General features: G+C 38.0%; 1 protein-coding gene across 1 annotated transcript in view; it reads right to left on the reverse strand.

The window, feature by feature from the left end:
* Positions 1-11596: 11596 nt before the first annotated feature.
* Positions 11597-24671, reverse strand: part of DOK6 (docking protein 6) — a 258270-nt gene continuing 245195 nt past the window's right edge. The window contains exon 8 of the mRNA XM_075024292.1: positions 11597-11929. Coding sequence (XP_074880393.1) covers positions 11790-11929 — 140 coding nt within the window. The 3' untranslated portion in view covers positions 11597-11789. The remainder of the gene's footprint in view (positions 11930-24671) is intronic.

Below are 24671 nucleotides of genomic sequence, written 5' to 3' on the forward strand. Positions count from 1 at the left end.
ACCTAGATTTAAAAGTATGAAGAGAAGCTTGCTATCTGACAGCTGTGTGGTTTTGCAGGCTTCTTGCCGCTCACCACAGCTATTTCAGCGCTTTCTATTTGGGGATGGAATAGAAGTGTAGCCCCTGTGCTCCTCCCTCCCTCCCTCTCTCCCTCTTCCCCCCCCACCTCTTCCCCTGTGCCCAGGAGAAAACAAAACATGAAGACTCTGTCACTGCAAGGTTATATTTAATAATAATTTATTATAAGGTTTAGTTGCGCAAAAAATAAATGAGAACATGGAAGATACATGAATAAATGATGCAAAGCAGAAAAAAGCGTGATTGAGAACATTTACAAAACAATACACATACATATGTAGTTGTATGTGTGCATATGTATATATTCTGCTGAAACCTACAGAAGAAACCACACAGAAATTGAACAAACAGACAAAAAAAAATAAAATCCTTAAACAAACAGAACTAGAAGGCAGACCTGAGAATTAGGATTTATGCATCTTTTGGCCTTTTACAAATGTCCTGTATTACCAAGGACAAAATCCCAGTAGATGAAGGTGTTACCATGACAGCTGATAATCATATATGTCTGCATACTACAAACTGTGTGCCTGGCCCACCTATGCTTGACTCCCCTTTTCTCTTGAAGCATTAGAAATGTTGCTGAATATGGGGTTTCATTGTTTGGAAAGGGGTTGGGGGGGAGGCATCATGAGTCTGCCCACAGATCAGTTACCGGTTCCACGTGGCTGGCTAGGAAGGAGCATCAACAGCCTGACAGTAAAAAGCACATTTTGCATAGCTTTCTACAATGGAAAGCTTTCTTCACGTGCACAGGAAAATAGAAGTCTAGTTTCTTCTGAGAATAATGTGGTCACAAGATTTCTCTGAACTATTTGAGCACTAATAGCGTCGTGTGGTTATCCTACACTTCAGCTAAAAATCTAAAATCCTAAATCAAAGTGTCCTTCAACTTATCACTGAAGACTTACATTGTTTACAATGTCATATACCATTAGAAAACATCTCATTTTGGTTTTGTGTACTCCTGAACACGGACACATACACATTGCAAGGGATATATATTTTTTCTTTCACTTACTGAAGGTTTTCAGATATATGGATGCTTGTGTGTGAAGTTGATGAGTATACAACTGTACTATTAATAAGTTGGTTTATTTCCTGAGTTATCAAATGTCATAGCAGATAATTCTAAGTTGTGCACAGCATTACAAATAAAACCCTGTAGCATTGGGTCGTTTCTTTGATGATCCCATTTATATTAAAATGCCAAAATGATAATGTAATGAATTTGATGACACTAAAGTTCTCAGTTGGAACCCTGATACAGAAATATCCATAAGCTTAGAAGTTGGTATTGTTTCACTGCTTATAGAGACAGTTAAAATACATCCCTACTTTACTGAGGGTAAAAAGAGGGAGAGAGGTTAAGTACCCGGAATACCAGATCATTTTGATTGTTTCTGGTAATGCCCTTATTTCTTGCCTCCCTTGGTACTTTTAGCTGTCTTTTCAAAAGAATTGCTTATTTTTGACATCTGAGGAAGAAAAAAAAATAATCTGTAGTGCACATCTTTGCAGGTATGTAATCTGTTTTAATTCAAATTCCATAGACATATTACTTCTACCAGGATAGTCCACAGGGAAAATCACATCACACATAGCATAATAAGAACAATATATTATTTTTTTCAAAAAGCAAACCCAAAACAACAGCTTCATTTTTGTACCATGGTAATATCAGTGAACAGCAGCTGAACGTGAGACTTATACAAATGAAAACCAAAAAGAAAACAATCCCAAACTTATCAATATTCTCATTGGCTTAAAAACTAGTAAGCTACACACAAGAGAAACTTCCAAAAGTGTAGTTTGAAATGTAATATTAAAACTCTTCAAATATTTTATAAGTCTGGCAGGATGGGACCCAGTAAGAGCCTGTTTGCTGTGACAGCACTTGGATTATGTAAATAGACTTTCCAGTGTAAAATAGTACAAACTATTGCTTATTGCTGTTTATTTTCAATATTTTCCATAGGTTTGCCTTTTCTTTCGGAAACTTTTAGTTCCTTTTGAGAAAACTTCAACTGTAATTTGGAAATTTTATGTTGAACAATTACTGTGCTATTTCATTCTGTACCGCTTGTTAATAGTTAAGAGGGAGGAAAAAAAAATCAAGGAAGTAACATGACACAAATATGGATAGCAACCAGCTCAGCATACTATCTAAACTGTAAGATATTTGTGTCTTTTTTTGTTGCTTTAAGACCTTAGAAACTTTGCTGAAAGGAAATAAACACAATAAAGCACATTATCATTAGAAAACCAAGTCTTGAATCACTGGGTAACTACCTTCTGTGTAACTGGGAAACGAATCTATGAGATTTTAAGAAAAGTAAAACCAGATTTCTTTTCCATAATAATAAAATTCATCTTTTATGCTGGGTGAAAAAGGTAGATGTTTAAGTCCCATGCTCAAAGGAAAATTTCATGATTAATAGTACTACTAAGTCTTTAAAGGGTGTAAACTCACATCTCTCTTAAAAAAGAAATCAGAAAAAAAGTTATTTGTGATCGATCTTTGCTGGGACTTCTGAACGTAAGAGGCGCAGTCACTAGAGGTTGGATCAACAGGGCAAATATACAAAACTCACGGTCTATGAAAGAAGGTGAAAGTTAGAACAGTAACATACATTATCTCCCGTTATTTTCTTTTTTTCATCTCAAATATGTTCCTTTACCTTAATGAGCTTCTTTGACTCTATAATACGTTCATGATACTGCTCATTCTGCTTGTATTCTGCTCTCCCTTGGCTGTGTACCTTGGGGTAAAACAATGTTTCTGTGGGGAAACAGCCCACTTTAAGGCTGGACCCACCAAGGAACACAAGAAGCTGGACTCCTCCACACCCCCACATTAGGCAGGGTAGTCCAGCACTTAACCCTCTTTCTGACCTTCACCTGTCCCAAATTCCCAGGCACCTTTTCTGTTAGGCACCTTCATTTTTCAAGAATACTCAGAAATAGCTTGTTCTAACTGTGCTGTGCAACTTAACCACCTATCTCCTACCCAGGTCTTATCCCAGGACTAGGGGACAGGAGGAGAAGACCAAGGCAGCAAAGCAGGCAGAATAGTCAAAGTATAGCTGCTACCAGCATTTGTTAGTTTGATGACGGGTGGATGCTAGCTTACTCCTGAGAGATTCAAATAAGAAATTTTACTTCAGAAAAAGAAAAGATTTCAGAGGACTGATCTCACTATCAGACTAATTTCTAGGTTTGTGTTGTTCCGCCCCCCCCCCCCCCCAGGGGTGGTGGTGATTTTTTTGTAATCATAAAGACATCTGGGAACCAGGGCTCTGATTTTTAAAAATTTATTTTTAAACCTTACCTGCATCATGCTCCTCTAAACCTTCTATGTTATTGAGCTATATGAAAGTTCAAAGCAATGGTATTTATTTACGGTAGCTGAAACTCTGCCTCAGTGAGTACTCCCCAGCGCAAGTGAAAGACCTACTTCCTTTAAAGCTGAGATGCCCAACAGGAGTTAATCCCCTAAACAGCTTTGTAAGGCTGACACTAACGGGTAGTTCCAAAACCAGCCCTGTTTCTCTAGAAGATAGGTGCTAAAATGCTCTTTTAGGCTGTGGACCCCGGGGACAAGTTCTCAGACTGTATTATTTAAAGTGTAAGTAAGGTAACTCAGAAGACGTTTCCAACACTCACATTCCTGGGGACCTGTTTTGGGCTAGAGCACGAGACGTGCCTCCGCTGCCATGCCTCGCTAGGATGTGGTGTCGGGGGTGCGTGGGCTCCGGGCGGCTGCTGTCCCTTTGACATCCAGCGTGAAAGATTCCACCCTGAGGCCCGAGACCCACACCGGTCTTCAAAACGCTAAGCTGGACGAGGCTTTTCAGCGTCACGTGAAATGCTGGCTCCTTCTGCTACACCAGTCAGTTCATGCAGCATCCCACCCGCCAAATCAGCCAGGAAAGGGAAGACCCCGGCCCAGTTCTCCCCCAGCCCGCATCAGACACGCACTCCCTCTCCCCTGCCCTTTCCAGCCTCCCCCCTGAAGCTGGGCTCCTCTACAGAAACAACTCCTGTTCTAAGGACTAAGAAGAGCCTGCAGGATTCTCTAGGGCGCTCCTCCAGCAAGAGTGTCCTTGTTTCTGCTTTTGCCCATACTCTTTGTTTTTTTTGTTATTTTTCTAGGAGTAAAATGCATTAAGAGTTATGAGAAGAGGATGAGCACCCGGATAACCACGGGACAAACACATCATGAGTTTGCCAACAGTTCCTTTAAAATAAAAGAGCCTCAGGATCATCGAGATAGATAGCCTCACCTGTGGCAGCTCAGAGCCTACCGGAGCAGGCTGCCACCATGCCACGGGACTCTGCCACTGCTCTGACTAGTTTCTTGACCCTTGATTTATAAAGCTGTAGACTTACCTTACTATCCGTATTATAGGCTTGCAGTTATATAGCCCTACGTATAACTTAGGGCATAATGTTCAAGCTAGAAGTACCAAAGGAAATGTACAAAGTTATCTCAGGCAAGTTGCAAAAGAATAATAAGTTTATTATTACTTCCAGACTATCCACATTGTTAGCTGGTATAATTAGATAAAATAACTAATATGAATTGCTAGCAGTGGCCGACATATTTCTTCTAACCTTACGCTTATTTAAAAAGAGAATTTTGTAGTTTTAGAAAAAAAGTGTCTCAGTAATTCTAAAGCGTATTTAATACTTTTCTTAAAAGTTTATTTAATTAGATTGTTACACTAAATAATTAATTTGTAGTATTAACCAGTGAGTTTTATAACATGATTTAGCTTATCATACCAACATATAGCAAAACAAATACACAGTGTCTTTCCTTTTTTCCTTTTTTTTCATAACTTTTCTCTAATTGTGCTGATGTCTATATGTGTATTTGAAGAGAGAAATGTATGTTAGGAATGTTTATATGTATTAAAATTAGTCTCTGTTAACACCATTTTTTTCCTCTGAAATAAAACTGTCTGAACCAGAGGAACTTTCCCACAGAACTCTGTCAGATCATTTTGTAATTAGAAGCATAAAGGCTGAGCACCTATGTATGTATTTTTATGCATCATAAATGCAGATGCTGCTTTTATTACCCAGAATTTGATCAGCTCTGAAATATTCTAAATCATATTTTTAGCAATAGCTGGCTGCAGTAAGTTCCACAAAGTTGTGTGATAGCAATTGTGATGCATTGGGCATCTATATTGCACACTGCATGTTAGCTGGACTGGTACTTGGTTCTTCCAGCCAGGTTAGGGAAAACGAGCCGAACACTCCTGAGTCCATTGTTATAGAGCAAGTTAGAGCTGTGAGTTGGATTAAACACAAAATATTGTTCCCAGCTCCTCATAGTCAGAAGTTGAATGATCCGGGAAACTGTTTTGCACTCAGCATGACCCACTGCTATGTGTTTAGATGTCTGCTAAATTCTCCTAATATTTTTAAAGATTACAGAATCTTTTTTTTATTTTTTGTTGATATCTTGCCCTATTTTTCACTTCCCTTTTATTAGGTTTCAGAAACTTCTCTCTCTTTCTAGAATGATGTTTTTCAAAGAAGGAAAAAGAAATAAAAGAGGAGCATGTGTAATACTTTGGTAGGAAGTCATAAAACTTTTTTTCTGCATTGTCTGTTTTTCCTTGTAACCATCTTAAATCAATACAACTTACAAAAAGCAGTTCTGGGTATCTCCTGTTGCAGTCTGTCATCTACAGAAACTCAGGAAATGCAACAATTAACATCAACAAGGATAGCTTTATTTTACATAATTTATTCTTTTTTAGCTATAGGAGCAGCGATGAGAATAAATGTTTAACTGCAACCTTTATTTTTGTTACTGGGAGGGAATTACCAAGACTGCTGCTTAATTTTCTGCTATTTTCTATGCCCAATGCAGTCTTGCTATCATATAATTTAAAAAAAAGATTGAAAACAATGTGTTGCCTATATTGAAAATGAGGGTTAACTTCATTCACGTCAAATACTGTCACAGGAAAAAATCTACTGTAAAATGAATCCATTCACTTGACAATCCCAGGACTGTAAGAGAACGTGGTAAATCTGTTTAACCTCATGAGGATTTCTGTACTGAAGGAAAAAAAACCACAATGAAATTCATTCTTCAGGACTTCCAGTGTGAGATTTAAAAAGATTAACTTCTTCATCTTAGAGAGCCTATTAGATTCTGAGCTTGCATTTAGTTAAAAAGGAAATCTCTTCTCCATTACAACTTGCAATATTCATAATAATATGGACATTTTAAAATGCTTTAATTATATTTAATCATACTTCAACCTCCGTTACTTTCATATCTGTTTTAGCCATATCCATAAAAATCTGTCAAGCTGCCTATGCATGCAAAGATGTGAAAAGCATCTTTGCAAAGTGACACTTCCATTTTCTTCAACAGAACTGGTTCACCTGTGGTTTCTAATACTTAGGTTTCTAAGCATAATGCCATTTAAATAATTGAATACACAGCACCTTCACCTATCACCTTTTACTGTCCCGTAAGGGCCTGGACAGGGAGCCAAACTTCTTGCTAAAACAGGTTAGTCAATATTCTTTGACGTTTCTTTCATTCCACCACATGCCTGTACTTGTTTCCAATATAACACACCTTTTTATCTAAAATCAAAAGTGAAGAGCATTTATTTGTAACATCAAGAACAAACAAAGCACGCTTTATGGAGTCCAAGATTTTATATATGCAGAATTAATATATCCAACCTTATACCCTTTGATTTTAAAGTTATGCCACTACAATGGTGTTGCACAGTCATTATCTTCTACTTACAAAACATAGGCAGGCACCCCGACCAGTTGTCTGTGGTGAAAAATATAACATTCTAATATATACAGGTTGTGTAACAAGTTGGTTTGGAAAGAGTCACAAGTATTTGGATGATGTACAGAAAAATGAAACTTTCCAGTGCTGTTGGATCTGTTCTTGTAAATCAAACAGCAGCTTTTCACACTTTCTCCACAGTCCACTCTATTCTGCATGGGGATAAAAGCCACATTTATTCCTTTGCAGCAGGTATAAAAAGGAGCTAAAATACACTGATATTAAACACTAAAAAAGAGATTAAGTGGAACACCTTCCTCCTTCCTTTTTAGGAAGAAACAGTTGTAAATAATTCTGTATTTCATGCTAAAAGCACAGCCATTCAAGAGACTTCTATTTTCTCATGAAAAACTACCCTGCAGTTTCTAGGTCACCAGATTAAAACTAGTAAATGTGGCTGGTGAGCTAAGTCCGAGTAGAGGTTTATATGCTACAGGCTGATGGTCTTTGTCAGTTCCTAGAGATCAAATATCTCAAAAATCACCGCTCCTTATAGTATTGCCTATTGGACTGGAGAGCTGAACAAGCATGAGGTTCATGCCTTTTCTGATAAATGCAGTAAAGAGATCTGATTAATGCTCTTTTTTTCGCTTTGCCATGAACAGGTAAGGGTCTTCACAGACTGCCTGCACTTAGCAACTCCTAAATAAATGGGTGCCTGAAGGCTGTATGTTGTACTTAGATTATTGCTATAGAGACCACTTTACAATACTTTTGACATCAGATATTCAATTTCAACCCCTCCTCCAGCAAAGTCTTACTAGCTTAGAACAAGACTTGATTAGAAATGTGTTTGCTGCTTCTGAACAGGGTTTCTATTCATGTGTTGTGAAATGAAGTGTTTTCCCAAAATGTCATGGTAGACTTTTGTCAAAACAAAAGAGTGCAGCTATTGTTGCTGTCTAACAAACTTCTTTGGTTTGTCAATTCATTTCCAAGCTTTACTTGCTAGCTTTAGGGGGAAAAAAACCAAACAACAAAACCCCCCAGGAGCAGAATTTTGCATGGACCTGATACATGTGAGCAGCTGGAATCAGAGCCTACCACAAAAAGTAAAGCGTAAACATTTACTCAGTAAAACAGCAAACTCCAAGTTACAAGATATCCTTTCTTTTTCCTTTACATAGGCAGGCAAAATTGTTTCAAAGGAATATACTCACAGTTGATTTAAACTGTCAATAATAACGTGTAGCTGTTTAAAAAATGGGGCTACTCAAGTACCTTAGTACCATTTGATGGTTTATTACCAGTCTCCTTCAATTTCTCCTTTTCTGCACCAAGTGACTTCAAAATCAAAAGTACCAGCATGCATCAAACTATAAGATTCACAGTTAAGATATATTAGTAACTATATTTAATAATGCTGTGTGCTATTTGTTCGTAGGGGTGAATATATTGTTATCAAGGGTCATTTTTTAAGAATTTAAATCATGGTTACAGTTATATATTCATAACACATCCTCAGAACCAAAATGAAAGCTATAGCCTTGTATTATTTCTTCTATCTTATAATGTACTAATGCTAAGTTCCATTTGTATCGGTCGCACCTAGTTACCACTGAAGACATTTTTGTTGCCCTCCAACTCTTCACAGCTCATTAGCTGAAAACAGAGAGCTCCTCTTGGGTCAGGAGTAGACTTATTATCTGTGTGCCTTGCACATGAAGAAAGCCGAGACTTGAACAGGGTCCCATGGGGTCCCTGGGCCTATTTAAAGGCCCTTGTAGTCTCTAGGCAGGCAGCTCTACCACGTGTGCCGAAAGAGAGTTTTCCTTCTGGCGGAAGCACTAGGAGCTGTACAAAGTAGTCTCAGTGGGGAATCACTTAGATTATCGACAGGCATATGCCAGGAATTAAAGCAATTCCGTGAAAACAGAATTTTCTGGCAAACTGTTGGTGCAGTGCCTGCCTGATTCTCATGGAGCTTTTCTGAGGAACATTTCTGGAAGCTATGCAAGTACACAAATGTTACAGTGATATCATCTGCTGTTCTGGAGTGGCACTAAAGGCAACGTCCACTGGCTGCTGAATACCTTTGTGCTTCGGGTGCCCAGTTTTCCTAGACTGTGTTACAGTACACGGTGAAGCTGCATCCTTATTTTCAACTTCAAGTGTGGTTGTGTTTACTCTCGACAAGAAATAGGTTCCCAATAGGTCAGGTTTGCTTTTTGTTGGTTGTGTTCTCCACCTTTGTCCTGGAGTTCAGTTTTCTGCCTATTGCTACGAGATGGGACTTCGCAGATGTTTATAAACATATGAATTGAGTGGGTAGTTGCATTATGTAATGAAAGCAAATGATTCAGTAAAACTCCTGTACATGGCCAATCCCCCATCCCCCCCCTTTTTTATGTGTTTTCTTTGGAAATAGCATCTACATTTTCATTAACTAGACAATATTCATGCACTGCACAGGAAGACAAAACCATCTGTGACAGACAGCAACTGTTGCCCAGGAAATGGAAAGCGCGCACTATATAGATCTTACGCTTTTTATCTAAATACAGCTAAAGCACTAGCTTTAGGATTTAGACAGGTTCTTATATGTGTATGGGCACTGGAACTATAAAGCAGTTCTGATACTCTCCTGTTTTGCCTTTTCCCCACTTTTGGACTATGTAGAATATGTAAACATTAAATGACTAGTATTCAAGTCCCAGAGGAAAACAGTTACATGGACACAGCATAGAAATCTGCAGAACACAGTGGAAACTTTAAGGAATTTTAAAGAAAATACATAATTTTAGGGCAAGTGAAAGAATTGCAGTTGCATAGGAATAAAAATAACTGGCCAATTCCTCAAAAGGCATATATTTGGCAAAGCTGCACTGAATTACACCAGCAGAGTATCTATCCTTTTGTATCACATTTTGCATGTAACATTTGCAAACTGGAAATTTCCCAAAACAAAATGTCAACCAAATTTTTTCTTAAATAAAAGTGTGAATGGAGCTTCCTTGATGGGTACAGCTCAGAGAGCACCATAGGTACAGCTCCCTGACAGTGTGGGAGAGCAGTTTTTCCTTTCAGCTCATCAAAATACTCTCTGTAGGGAGCAGTTCTATTCCTGAGTATGGCAGCACTGTGACAAGGAAAAGAGGTAGTGAATGAGACAGGAAAAAAGAGGAAAAATAAATAAAGCTGATTGTGGTGGGGTAGAAGTGTTCCATTCAAGCGGATCACAAAGCTTTTTTATTCAGCAGCTGTTCACTGAGGTGTAGAAAGCTGTAATTCTGCAAGGTGTCTTAGCCTGGAAAATGGTTGGAGAAAAGCCAGACATACTGTATCAGTAAATGTTTAATCAAAAGCAGAAGTTTCTTCTGTACTTTTTAATACATATGTATATATATGTGCATATATAAAACAACCCAACAGCACTTTTTCAGTTAAATTATGGTACATAAAACTGATTGTTTCATTGGAAAAGAGTCTATGTATCTCCTCCTTGATACGCTTCCTCAACCTGTCCTGAGAAACAACTAATGAGACGAATCCCTCTGGTAACCACGGCAATTGTTTCACACTGGGAACAGAACACAAGGCTGCTCAGATCATAGCAAGAGGGCACATTTTTCTCCCCACAATTCCAAACATTTCAGGGCATCGCGAGAAGTACATAACTATTTGAATACCACTTACAAAAATCTAAATGTTCAGGATAGCTAAAACTTGTTCCCCACCTACAGGTATGCCTTCCAACTTATTCCCTCGTTACCAATTACAAACACACCTACTACAGTTCATTTTTTAAAGACGTCTTCCAAAGACAGAAAATTTCCATTGAGAGGTACTCTTCCTCCTTTTCAAAGCAAACCGATGCTTGACACATGATCATACAAGATACAATATGCATCTAAAACAGAAATCTGAGAAGAAAACAGGGAAAATCAAAGTAACGCTGACCAGAAAGACAAGACCAGAGCTCAGCTCTACCGTATCTGGCACAGCCGTGGCACAGGCGGTTGCCAGCCAGGAATGCAGCCCGCTTTTATTTGTCTGAAGAACAGTTTTCCCGCTTTTTAAAGTTAGGCTTGCAGGCATGGTTACCTAAGTAATTTGCAAATAAGAAGACTTCGCGGCAGTTCTGAGGACAAGACTGTGCTGCTGATATGGACGTTCACAGCTCTCAGGGGCGTCATGAGAATTGCGCGTGTATTATTAAGGGATGAACTTGTGCCCCGGGAATTTAAGATTAGAGCCGTACTGGGCAATAACCTTACCTTAACACATCAAACTCTATTCCCAACAAACTGTATTAGCCTGCTACTCCAGTTATCTGTTGGCGTCTGGCTCAAAAAGCACCCGACCACCCTCTAGGGTAATGAGCGAACTCGCTTGGATCTGAAGGCGACGCCCGTGGCGCCGACGCTGCGTCTCGAGTCGGCGACATTTCAGCCACTCCGGCGGGAATCGGCGGGCTGCGGCAAGGACATAAAAACGTTACGGGTGAAGACGGGCCGGCCTGCTGGTGGAGGCGGGTAGGAAGGCCCCGACGTCGAACGCAGCATCACGATGGAGCCCCAGAGCGGGCCTTCTCCGGTCATGCAGAAACCTTCACACCGACACAGCTTCGTTTGTTTCCACCACTTTCTCACAACACGAACGTGCCCCCCGCCCCCCCCGCCCCCCGCCCCCCCCCCTTCCTTTCTGAACGTATCGACAAAAGGAACGGCAAAATAAATAAATAAAGACTTAGCCTCTGCTTCGGGGAAGCCGCCTCTCCGGGTTTCCGCGGTGGCGGCGACCCGGCTGGAGCTGGTTGGCATCAGTTTTCACGGCAAATGGCGGGTGCGGAGGGGGGCCCAGCGGCTCCCCGGCCCTGGCGGCAGGCTCCAGGCTCGACTGTCTCTCTCGGCCGGCCGCCCCCGGCTGTCATTGCACCAGGCCCGAGCCGTAGCTGAAGGCGTAGCTGCTGGCCAGCGAGAGGGACTGCGGGTGCTCCTCGCCCTGCTCCGAGGGGTAGCTGGGAAACGTCTGCGCCCGGGACACCTTCGCCGAGCCGAGGCTGTGACCTGTTGGGGCGGGGGGGGGACACACACACGAGAGGGACACAAAAGATGTAACCGGCCTTTGAGTTTTAATTTACTTGAAGCCTTTCGCCATGGACAGGGACTTCTGGGGCTGCAGAGGAGGGTTTTGCCCCTGCCTGAGGGCCCACGTGGGCGGCGGATGCCCAGCGGAGGCGGAAGGTCATAATTCAGGGTCGGAATTTTTTTTAAATTGCAGGCTATCACGTCTGTATATTTGCTACTCTATAAATCTCAGTTACATCTGTTAGTTAGAGCTGACAAAGAACTGATGCTCCTCTTTTTAATCTGAAGCACTGCTTAAGTGGTGGAAGTAATGCCAGCAGTTTCAAAGGGATTTGTCACACAAACGCTGCTTCGTGTACTTACTGTCTTTCAAATAGGATGCCAGTTTGTCAGGTAAACACAGTATCCTCATCATTTCAAAATGAGCTGGAGGTGGGATATGGTCCACGGGGGCAAATACTGGTTGGGAAGAGGATGTGCGAGATGTTTTCTCAGACGGGCTTGTGAATCTCATATAACCATGGCTTGTTCACTCGCAGCCAGCGAGATGGGAAACCATGTGTGAAAAGCCATTAAAAAGCCGATGACCAAACTCAGAAGATGACTCCTATGACCCGATTCTGTAACCTGATCATTTTCCTATCTCAAAATTCCCCTTTGAAATTGAGATTTAATTAGTAAGAAAAGGTTAATTTCCAAAGTGTGTATCTGCATGCAACGTATATTCTCTGTTTTTTGGAAATGTATATTGAAGCCTGGATTTAAAATGGATTTGGATAATGCTTCTAAAAACGTCTTTAATACATGTACTGTATGTAGGAATGCAAAATCCTATTTTTCCTTCATCCACAGAGATATTAAAGAGCTGTAACAGAGTATAGACACAAACACCGAAGAACTCGGCTCTCATTCGAACGTTTCAAAACAGTTAGCAGCTTTCTAGAATGCCCCAGTAGTGCTGGAACCAAGAATGATGTTCACCAGATTTGGCAAAACTTTGTCTTAACTTCTATTTGGAAAAGTTTGGCTATAACATGTTACCAACTGCTTCATGAAAAAAAAAAAAAAAAAGATCCCCCTCAAGATGAGTCTTTCAGAGCAATACTGGGACCAAGAGAGAAAAAAAACACAACTCAGTGAAAAACAGAATAAAAGGTACATCTCAGTGACACTGGAGACAATAAAACTAGAGACTGAATTCCCAGTGGCACGTTACTGGTCATAAAAATCCCTTTCATAGCACAACCAAGCAGGATGAATTTTGTATGCATATTTTTACTATTCATTCACTGGGTTAAATTGACATTGGCTAGCAAAACCTGACTGAGATGCCAGGTTTAAATGTTTTCTGCTTCAAGAAGCTTTTGCACCAAACTGAATTAAAATGTACAGTGGCTGTGATTTCTAAGCTGCAAAGCAAAAGCACTGATAATACATTGTTTGAGAATAGTCTTAAATGCTTTATTGCTTTGACCAACTTTTAACCATGATATTAAGTGAGGCCTTCATGCACTTTTACTTTTATTTGGGATTTGCATCACAATTACTGTTAGATTTTTTTTAATTTAATGCAAACCTAAACATAGAAAATTGCATCATTGTAGGTTTTGTGTTCCAAATCTGGCTTTTTTCCTTCTAAGGATGTAAGTGCTTGTTTTCTTTTTGCCCAGAAGCTAGAATCATACATATTTTAAGGGCCATAGGGACCTGCTAATCCAGCCGTGTGATTTGCTATGTAAAATTTTTCTCTTTCTTAGCAATAAAGATAAATAAAATATGTCAAGGTACCATTTTCCTCCATTCTCTTTATGTATTTTATCCAAAAAATGTAAACCACACAAACAGTCCCCCCACAAATGAGCAGGAGCAGACACTTGACAACCAAAGGAGTTCCCTAAACTCAGGCCCATTTGTATCATGTACTGTATCTCATATAATTAATTTTGAATTTGCTGCTGTAGAATAGTACAGCTTCAATACAGTGATGAAGAGTGCCCCTACAAAACTAATTTCTAGCTAAGGAATTAAGATAGTCTCTTAGAACATAGAAGATGAATTTGAACCTATTAAGGTTAAAAAGGAAATTAAATTCAGGTCTTCCATTTCCTGGATGTATGCCTCAGCTGCTAGCACATCCCTTAAAGTTTTTTAAAAGAAAACTTGTAGCTGCTAAATCTCACAACAGGGCTGTTTTTAGCCATTCTGTAACCAAAGGGGCTAACGAGGATAAGTGACCTCTTCTTCCCTGACTGCTAGGACATGTGGTCAAAGAGAGAGAGACAGACAGATCCAAAAGATTAAAAGACACACTCAATAGAGCCAAAAAAATCTAAGACACTTGGTTGAGGCTCAAGCTGAAGAGTATGACATCAGTCTATGGAAATAATAACAAAAAGAATAGAGGATATCAGTCCAAATGAAAGGAGAAAGCTATGGGTAATAGTGAATTTATGAGTTCAGGAAAGAATGGCTCTATGCAACATGTTTACTTTCAACTTACATTTTTTTTAAAAACAATGAACTATATTAATATATTTAAATAAAATGAATCAAAAAATAATGGTGGTAAAATAATGAAATAGTCCAATGGTTCCAAGTTGGCTTAAGACTTCTAAGTGGTAAATTTCCAAAATTTTGGGTTTTGTTCAGCTTTTAAAAAAAATTTAGTATATCCCGTACTGGAAATTCTAAATGATAATCGGTTCTTTTATTTGCATTCCTACTAAATATTATTTTAATATTCATACAGCTGATCAGCCTGATGGAGTCTTAGATATTGCAGCATCTCCACAGTTACGCTTTATGTCAGCAGTAAGGATTTTGAAACTAAAGATACAGGAAAAGGTTTTGCAGTGAAGAATTTAAGTTCCACAGCTTTCTAAGGTTCCTGCTTCCATAGTATTTTCTGTGTCATATTTGGGTCTTAAAAGGTTAAGAGAGAAGAAGAAGAATGCTGTTTGTGGATTTTGCAGCTCTTTTGTACCACAGCTGTTTTCAAGAATACAGAGCTAACTCTTCTTTACAGTTCTTCTGAAGTCAGCATAAGATGCATTTGATTAACACACACTTCATGACCTGAAGACACCAGTAGAACTAGGGGAGGTTTTTTTTTTCCTGTGGCTTACATAGGAAATGTGTGTGGTTTTTTTTTTTTTCCTTCTGTTCTAGGACAGGACCTTGGAAGTATTATTCAGCCTACTTCATCCTTTATTTAAATTTACTCTCAGGATCATGGAATGCAATGAAGCTGTAGTCCAAAGCAATTAGGTATGAATGATTCATCAAGATAATTTAATGTAACCTGGCAAATTACACCAAAATTAGATTTTTCCTGATCTTAATTATGTTGGAAGCAGAGGCAGTATACACAAGGATCTTATTTCATGGCATGGTGCTTATTTATAACAATTCTTTAGAGTAAAAACCCAACGGTTTCCTAGTAACAGCAGTGATTGATGTACATGTAAGTAGATCGATCACAACTTCTAAGAGAAAACTTGCAGTACTCAGCTAAATGAAAAGGAAAAAAAAAAAAAAGAGATCCAGGGATAAGCTTTAAAAGCTCCCTTACTGCTGCTTATTGGGAGATGTTTCTCTCTGTTTCAGATTCAGAATTCAAATTCCTAACCAGAAGGCAGGTGCCAACCCTTTTTCTTTTCTAAATGAAAAAAAGATCATGCTTTTCTTTTCCAACACAAGAATTCAAGGGACTCTCTCATCTGATGTTCTTTGGTTAGAGCACTCATCTATGATGTACAAGTCCTGTGTTAAAATTCCCCTCTGCCTGTGGGTAAGGTTTGACATCACACTTTCTGTAATGGAAAAATCAGCTGAAAATGTTCCCTTTCTCCTCTCTGCCGGCATTGCTGTTCACTGTCCCTCAGTTGTGCCCCTGCGACTGAAAGGCTGCTTTGTAGACTGAAGCACTTTGGTCATCTGGTTTGCAAGAGCCCTACAAATCGTTGTACTGGCACAGCCAAGGAGCAGGAACAAGCAGCCAAGGGTAAGAGATGGCAGGTTTTGTCTCAGATTGGCTTTGGTGCCAGATAGTTTGTTTGGGGAATGATGACCTGTGAGCAATATGCAACCAAATGCAGGAGAATGCTATAACCACCAGACTACTCACTTCTCTGATGCAGGATCAGTTTTGAAACTCTGTGACTAAGCTCTTCTAATACAAGATCTAATATAAGTGTATATTTTTGCAGTACAATTACTGAAAATTAATAGAACCAGAGACTCCTGTGTTTCAGCTTCTGTTGCAGGCCTTTTAAGTACCTCATATTAGATAGCCATTAGGTAAAATAAAGAAACAGGCTTTTGCAGCTGCACATCAAGTTTTCATCTGGCATTTCTTAACCTCTGAACAGATGACTTTACAAAAAAATGATGTTCTTCTAATGTGGTTTTACTTTTCCAGGTAATGATAATAAAAAACTTTACTTTTGAAAATAAAATTTGGCATTTCCATTCCCAAGATTATGAGCACAAGATTGAAGTCATTAAATTCAAGCGAATTGGATATCTTTATTAGTATTAGGTTTTGTACTTGGGAGTGCTCTGAGACTTCATGAGGACATGAGCTCTGTGATTGCTATAGATGTTTCTATAAATGTTATAGAAAAACACGGTTGTTCAATAGAAATTTCTATGAATCAATCAGTGCAAGCTAAGACCAAATAAAGTGAATCACATGTTCCATTGTAAAGCAATCTTTTCTTTTCAGAAATATTCATTGGAAAATTCTGTTGTTCACAATAAACAGAACAGTCTGGAAACCAGTGAAACAGAGATGATGAGGTTTTATCCACCAAGGATGGTGCAAGGGGGTGGAAAAAACCCAATTAACTAACAGATGTTTCAGGAATGAAATGTTGGTAAGAAGGAGTTAGTTGCATGTTGTTTCCTCACACAATTCTCACCGGGCAATAAAGGCAGCCCTTCAGCCAGAAAAGTTGACAAATCTAGTACCAGCCTTTAATCTAGATTTACGTTCTCTAAGGACTCTCCCAACAGCAGTGGAAGCTCCTATTTGTACCAGAGGAAGCCCGCAGATTGCACTAAGGATATGGTTTTGATGGGTAAGCGTGTCTTGAGGTGCTTCAACCTCTAATATTCTTTGCAGCATTTTTGTTAAGACACAGGACAAAATGGGAAAGGCACAGTAGCTATGCACTGAAAGCCCACTAGGGAAAATGAAACACTTACTGCAAGAACTAAATTATTATGACTGCTTATTTCAGATGGAAGCTTTTATCCTCTGAGAGCTTTTGTTGCAAAGAAAGAGACTCCACATTTTATTCTGGATAAAGAAAATGTTCCTCAAAAAAACCCTACTACAATCTCAAATCAGTTAAGTGGCTATTATTGCATCAAAAAGGATACTTTCATTTAAGGCAGAAAATAAATGATTGCTGTTATACTATTTATAAATTTATACTGGTTAAAATTCTGCCAGCAATTTGTATTGAATATACAGTGTCTTCTATTGAGCTGTTGATGACAAAGCAGCTTTTCCTTTTCTGCTGTTAGATGATTGGAATAACTAAAGCAAAGTTTCAGAGCAGGACAAACTGCTACAAAGCAAAACATTTATTTTGCAGTAACGATGCAGTTGGATTGGAAGGGCATTAATTGGTACAGCAATTATTATGCTGTCACTCACAAAAAGATGCAATGGAAGGGAGCAGATGGAAACTGAAAAATAGCATAAACTACATTACTGCATATTGATTTCCATATACTTATTGAAAGTGAAACTGTGGGCCTGTTTCAGTTCCAAATAAAGAAATACAAATTTTCACTTGAATTTAACTATGGTTGGAATTAAAACTCCAGGAAGCACAGCTGGGCTCCAACTTTTACGTTTTCTAAAATAATTTTGCTGCTCATTTCATCAAATATTTATCTTTCTGAACGGAAAATTAATATCAGGAAACATAATTTTTGAGACAGATTTTTATCAAAATGGTTTAGTTTTTTTCATTAGAAATAATTTTGAAAAAAAGAAAAGATGATAAAATATATAGGAAACATATTGAGAGTGAATGCAGTCCACGTGCCCCCCCCCCATTTTAAAATATTTCCTTTTTATTCTCAGTTAAAAAGCATTTTAGTTTTCTTTAGCATTTGAAATGAAATTAGTAATATTTTTTTTTTTCACCAGCATCAAGATTACTAAGTATCTGAGTAGAATATACTTGTTACAGAACCCTATCACTTTCCAGAATTGGAACACTATTATTTAGCTTCAAAGTTTTTGGCATTGTCATCAAGTTGTCCTCTCAAAAAGAAGACATTTTACGTGTGCATGCAGAAAAGATTGCAGGATTGGCAGTTTAAAACCCGTAAATTTACAATATGTCAAATTTTTGAGTCTTAAGGAACAAGTTTTCAACATTCCAATTTTGGCACAAAAATGCTGGAGTTTTATGAAGGGTACATTTACATGTCAATATTTTGAAATGAAGAAAATGCATATACTTAGGGTTTTGCAACAGTGATAATTGTTTCAATACCTGTGAATAATGTGAATTGCTTGTAAACATTATGTAGAGAAAAAATGAGCATTATTTCACCTATACCCCTACCTAAAATAGCAAGTGTTTAAAAGCAGCATCTTGAATCACATAACTAAAACTAATGTATTGACTAAAGGTCAGGTTGGTTTAATTGAGGCTGTGTGTTTCCAGATAGTGTTTTTAAAGACTTGGTCTCCTATTGCATTTAAACTGTATATTACCTACTTAGGCTGTCACAAGCTGATGTAGCTCCTGGGGTAGAGATACCAGAACGTCAAACACATCTTTCTCAAAGATGCATAGGTTTACCTTTTAATTGATTATCTTTTTCCATTGGAGATTTTTTCTAGTAATGCATCTTTTTATTCACAGTACCAGCTTTCCATGCCTCTGTTTATAAAGGGAGGAGACATACAGAAACAGCAGCTACCTAACATCTCTACCGAGGAGATGGAAAAGAAAGTTACTTACACGTCTCACATTACCCCGTAGTCTTTCCCCTTTCTGCCCACATTCCTGCAGCCAAAATATGACACATATTTGGGAAAAGCAATTGATTTTACATATTACATCTCTTCGGCTTGTGCTCTTCTATTTGTAATACATAATTGTATGCCTGCATGCCTGAGCTACAGCAAGATTAAATAAAAGAAAGTATCTGACTGGAGTAACAATTTTTTTTAGTTCTGTACTCTGAGCCAACATGCAGATAAAGACAGTAAGCCTGTACTTAGCTTTCTTATGTTGTCTTCCATATACAGACTGCAGTGGTCCTTACAGAGATTAATTGATTTCATCTTTACAGCTTTTTATGCTTGTGCTAATGTTGCAATATGAAACCAGCCTCCTCGCTCCCTCTATTCCGAGTCCAGCTCCTTTACTGTGCCAACACAGTCAAAGGAGGCATAATCATGGTCTCACTTAACACAAAATTAGGCTAAGGTCCAACTTTGTTTCAAAACAAACAGAATTTTCCAGATGAAAACTCTCAGAAAGAAGGGTTTCTGAGTTTGGTTTCACAAATTCTACAGAAGTGAAATTTTCTGCAGTGATACTTTCAGTTTATCGATCCTAAAGTATTTATCAGGGAACCCTGATAAGACTCTAAATAAAATCTTGAATGAGTGCCTTAACAAAGCTACCTGAAAAGGCTGAGTACTTTGTACAAGGTGGCTAGCATCCCGGCTTAATTTGTCCTTTCGACCACAGACTCAGTCAACCAGAAACTAATATAAAACATTTCCACATAAGTTGTAAAATTGCAGTTTATTATGAGGATAATTACTCTGTTCCTGAACTTTACCCCTGTCCAAAGTAAAGTAAAATTATTTCATTTACCATAGACGTAAACAGAGACTAAGCACTTTCATACAAAATGCAGGTAGTTTCATTTTCCTGTTGAAGCTCAAAACTTAATGAGCTATTTAAACAGAAAGTTGATGAAACTGAGACATTCCATGTTGGTAATACTAAGGAAAGAAAAAGAAAATGGTAGACGAGAAATTCCTGCAAGACACCATTTCTCTCACTTCAAGGAACATTTTAATTGGAGAAGAATGCTGACAAATGATAAGTCAATGGCAAAATGCAAGAAATAAGAAGAAAAGAATGCTCTGATCCTACGTGCATATGAGAAAGGCTAAAGTGGAGGAAGAGAAAACAGCTAAGAAAAACTCCCGTAAGAAAATTATTTTCGTCTTTATAGTTATTTGCGTCATGGGGACATAACAAACCAACAAAAGCAAACACTCGGAAAAATTACCCTGCTCCTGGGGTAACTGAAAAGTAGGAAGAATATAAAGCTAGTGAAAAAAGAAGCAAATGTGAAAGATAGATAAAATTGTGTGGATTCAGTTACTTTGTCTCAGGTAATGACTTTCTGCTGTATTTAAGTAGCTAGAGCTACACACTTTGCTGTCTTCTTTTGCTTTTGATTCCTGTGCAGAGCAGCAAGTCATTATGAGAGTCAACTGATTGTTGATCTCTGTGCATAGATTTTGAGTATCATTTTCTTTTACATCCTTGAAAATTATATCTACTAGAGTAATTTAAAGTAGGTAGCTATGTAGGCAATGTTATCATCTTGGTTTACCAATTTGTTAGCTCGCTGTTCACTTTTCCCTTCCTCAAAATGTTTTTGTTGCATTTTTACTACAGCCAAACTAAATGCCCAGCCAAAACACGGATCTTAACAGATACCTTGTTAAAAAAAAAAAAAAAAAAAATCAGCCCCTAAATCTGTTACTGATTTAGGATGAAGCATCTTACTAAAAAATGCAATGCAAAAATGCAGATTTATACATTGCATATCACTTTGATGATATGAAATATCTCACTGTTAAATATTTATTGCATTTCAAATCATGTTGACCTTTCCCCTTGGATACGCTATTCCACAAAACACTATACAGGCCTCCTGCAATTCTACTGATACTACAGAGGTGAAGTGAAATAGTGAATATCTAATTTCATATTAGAGTATCTAAAGCAAAATAAAGGAAAAAATTACTTACACTGACAAAAAGTGTATGACATGGAGATTGTATACTGCCTTTGAAAACGGGATGCTGCTGGAGGCTGATTGATCAGTACTATTCAGTCTTGTGGCTGTTACAATGTGTGGCCAATATTTCCTGGCCCGGTAGTATTTTCATTATAAACACTCCATTCACAAAGATTTACAACTAGCCTATAAAAAAATTGCTGTAAAATGAAACTCAGCACATGAGGTCTGAAGCCAGAGAGCAAATTTGGTTTGACAGGATGGAGGGAATATGTTTTTCACCACAATTTTATATAAGTAAAATACAGCTTTGATTGGAAAAAAAATAAAAAGAAAAAAATTGGCAGGCTGTATAGTTTACATTGCTTGACATAGGAAAAGATGGGGACAAAGGATTTATGCCACCCCAAAATGGATACCTATTCTACAAATACTAATTTTAAAAGACAATTTTATCATGTGAGTATAATGTGAGAACTAAACACATATAAAATATAGTCTAAGACACTCAGGTTGAATGCGGTGATACAGCTGAGCCCTTCCCTTGGCACTCCCAGGCAGTTTCTTTGCACACCTGAAGAGCCAGGGAAATAGGGAGATAAAGGGTAACAAAACTAACCCTTATCAAAACCAACCAACCAACCAACCAAAAAAGCAAACCAAAATCCAAAACATGTTTAACGCCTGTTTGGCTTTCACTGGGGAGTCAGATGTGCTCTGCTTCTGGACTGTTCAAAGAAAAGGCAGGAATGGCTTTGAAAATGGTTACGGGGTGTAATTGGACCACTAATTTTAGCATCAGCTGTGTCTTAGATGACCTCAGCAAACTGTTGCACTGCAGTCTCAGTCCCATTTGAGCTCTGCTAGCACGCCTCACTGCACAGAAGCAGGAAAATTCATCATCTGTTTTGATCATATCCTTCTACCTCTGCTACAGAACTCAGAGTCATCCCATTACTGCACTTCCCTCCAGGTATTTCAAACTGTAGGCAATGTCCTCCAAAGACAGGAAGAATTCTTGGACTCTGGTAAAATGTCTTGCATTCAAGGAACTTTGTATTTATGGTGTAACATGGGGAATTAGTCTCATTCATGTGTATTTTGCCGGAAAGGGGGAGGAGGGTGGTTTGCGGGAGGTAAAAATATAGTTCCCAGTTTAATAAAATGAGTTATTTAAACTGACTAAAGATTTTCCATAATTTTTTTTTCTGCCACCAATGAACAAATTTCAGAAAAAAATAATAGAACTTACATTAATATATGCAAGGATGAAACACAGCTTTTAGAACGTCTACCTTTCAAAAGCTATTCTATTTTTTACCCATGCATTGAAAGCATTTATTAAACCATTTGTTATTCAGATTTAAGCTTTCTATGAAATAGCTTTCTATGAAATTGTCCTTAGAAATATTCTTGAGAGGTCCTTAACATTATTTCAAGCTGCAACCAGACAGTAATAGTAGATGCCATATAAAAGTGAAAATATTGCATTAGCTGATAATTAGGTCTCTGGCAATGATTAAAAAGCTTCCTCAAACACTTGAAGACAGGAAGACACACCTCTCCAGCAGTTCTAAAGAAGAAAGGACAAGTTGTTTTTTTTAAAAAAAAAAATTTGAAATTATAGGCTTGTCTTAAAATGCTTGCAGTCTCAAGTCTTATTAATAAAGTTTATCTAAAATGTAAGGTTGCTTGAGTTTCTTTAAAATAGGACTTCACCTTTTACTATACCTGCTTAGAACAACTTAAAAGGATAGACTGAATTACTCAAAAACTGTAACTACAAATTTAGGAATGCTTCGATACTTTTGCACTAAATAACAAAGACAATATGCTGAATAACATGCAGTCATTAAATACATTTGTAACTTAAAGACGTTTCTTAGACTAAATGCATCACTGGTGCTAACTCAATGAAAGCATGATGATAGCTAATGAAAGCATGATGATAGCTAATTGTAAAGTTACAAAAGTATCGCAGAGATACACTTTTCTCTCATGGTGGAATTATTCAAAAGTGTGTTAAAACCTTTCCCTCTTCCTGCTATCAACTTTGCAGTGAAAACTCATCTTATACACTTCTGGGAGTAGAAAACCAGCAGAGAGTTTTGAAAAGGAGCAGTAAACCAAACAAGCTTATACACACAAGAGGGAATCTTTCTGTTTAAATGAGTCTTATTATGTGCTCAATGTCTGTTTGTTAAGATGAAGTTGTAAAGCTCTACCAGAAAAAGTAATTAATGTTTTTCTAGTAAGGAATTTTGCAGGCTACCAATATGCTATTGTAATTTAGGATTTTGAGTGTATTTTATATTTCAGAGAGGAAACTTAAGCTGAGATTGAAAAGATTGACTAGAAGAAACTTCTGGTATTTAACTGAAGATCTTCCCATCTCCATGCTCTCTTCAGTGTCCAGACTGAGAATTATTTTTTTCCATGAATAAAGATTGTGTTGTATTTTTTAAAGTTAGTTTAATTATGACCATTAAACTTGCCACTTTAGTTAGCCAAGTATACTCTTGAGATAAACTGACATGCATTGATCTGAATTGGAAATCAACTTCTACAGTTTTCAGATGAGAAACGTACACACGGTACACAAAAAATACAGAAATGGATTTTATGACAGATACTTGAGGTATATTTTGAGTTTGCAAAATTATGTAACTAACAGGAAACTGTATAAACTTAATTTTGGGGACAGGTATGTCAGATCTCCTGCACATTTCCATGCCTTCTTCTGGGGCGTTTGGTAGTACCCATTGCAAGTGGTTGAACAGTTTATTAGATGGATGTAGCTCTAATCCAGCAGGAAAGTTCCTAAGTAAGGTCCTTCCCAAAGCTTGGCTTCTGTGCAGGCACTGAAGGTGCTGGGAACAAAGGAAAGGTTTCTGTCTGTATTGAGTGTAATAGCACTTTGAGCTCTTTTGTTTCTTGCAGAGATTACCTATATAAAATATGTGGAAATAAGGCAGTTCACAGAGGCTAAACAAATTATTTCCCTCTAATTTTTTCTCTAAAATAAAGAAGTTTATTGAATTTTTAGATTATAAGTTTAATTGGAATAAAGTAGATGCCTGAAACATCAATGAAGCACTCAGAAAAGTTAATCCATTTTTCATGACTCTATAAATAATTTCTACTGACTGTAAAAGCCTTCAATTACCCACCAGGAAATAAAAAACAATGGTTACAATTCACTGAGGGATGCAAGTGATGTTCTTTTGCTTTTTTAACCTGAAAGGAAATTCACTGTGATTCAGAGTGAACAAGCTGTCTCATTTTCATCAGCCTGGTGTAAAGCTAGAGGAAATGAGTGGAGGTAAATCTTGTAAAGGTGTGTCAAACTGCTTGATCTGCTTGTGTTTGGAGATGGGAGGACTCCCTTTTTCTTTACTTTCTTGGATGACAGAAGAAACAGCTTTAGTCAAAGCACTTATTTCCCCACCCCAGCCCCACCCCCCAAATAAGCAAATAAATAATTAAATAGAATATCAAACCCAATGGTAATAGTAAGACACACTGAAATTACCACCTACGTGTCTTCTCTCTGGAAATCTGTTATTAAACCTGTAAATATCCTGCCCTGTGTTTTGCCTTTTCTGTTCCCCAGCTCACTGAGGCTGTTTTTTTTGCTGGTATTCCTTTTGTGGCCTCTCAAATCACAGAAGCTGTAAGAGCAGTGCAGCAGCGGTCC

This window comes from Buteo buteo, chromosome 3 (genome assembly GCF_964188355.1).
Source record: "Buteo buteo chromosome 3, bButBut1.hap1.1, whole genome shotgun sequence".
NCBI classification, from domain to species: Eukaryota; Metazoa; Chordata; class Aves; order Accipitriformes; family Accipitridae; genus Buteo; species Buteo buteo.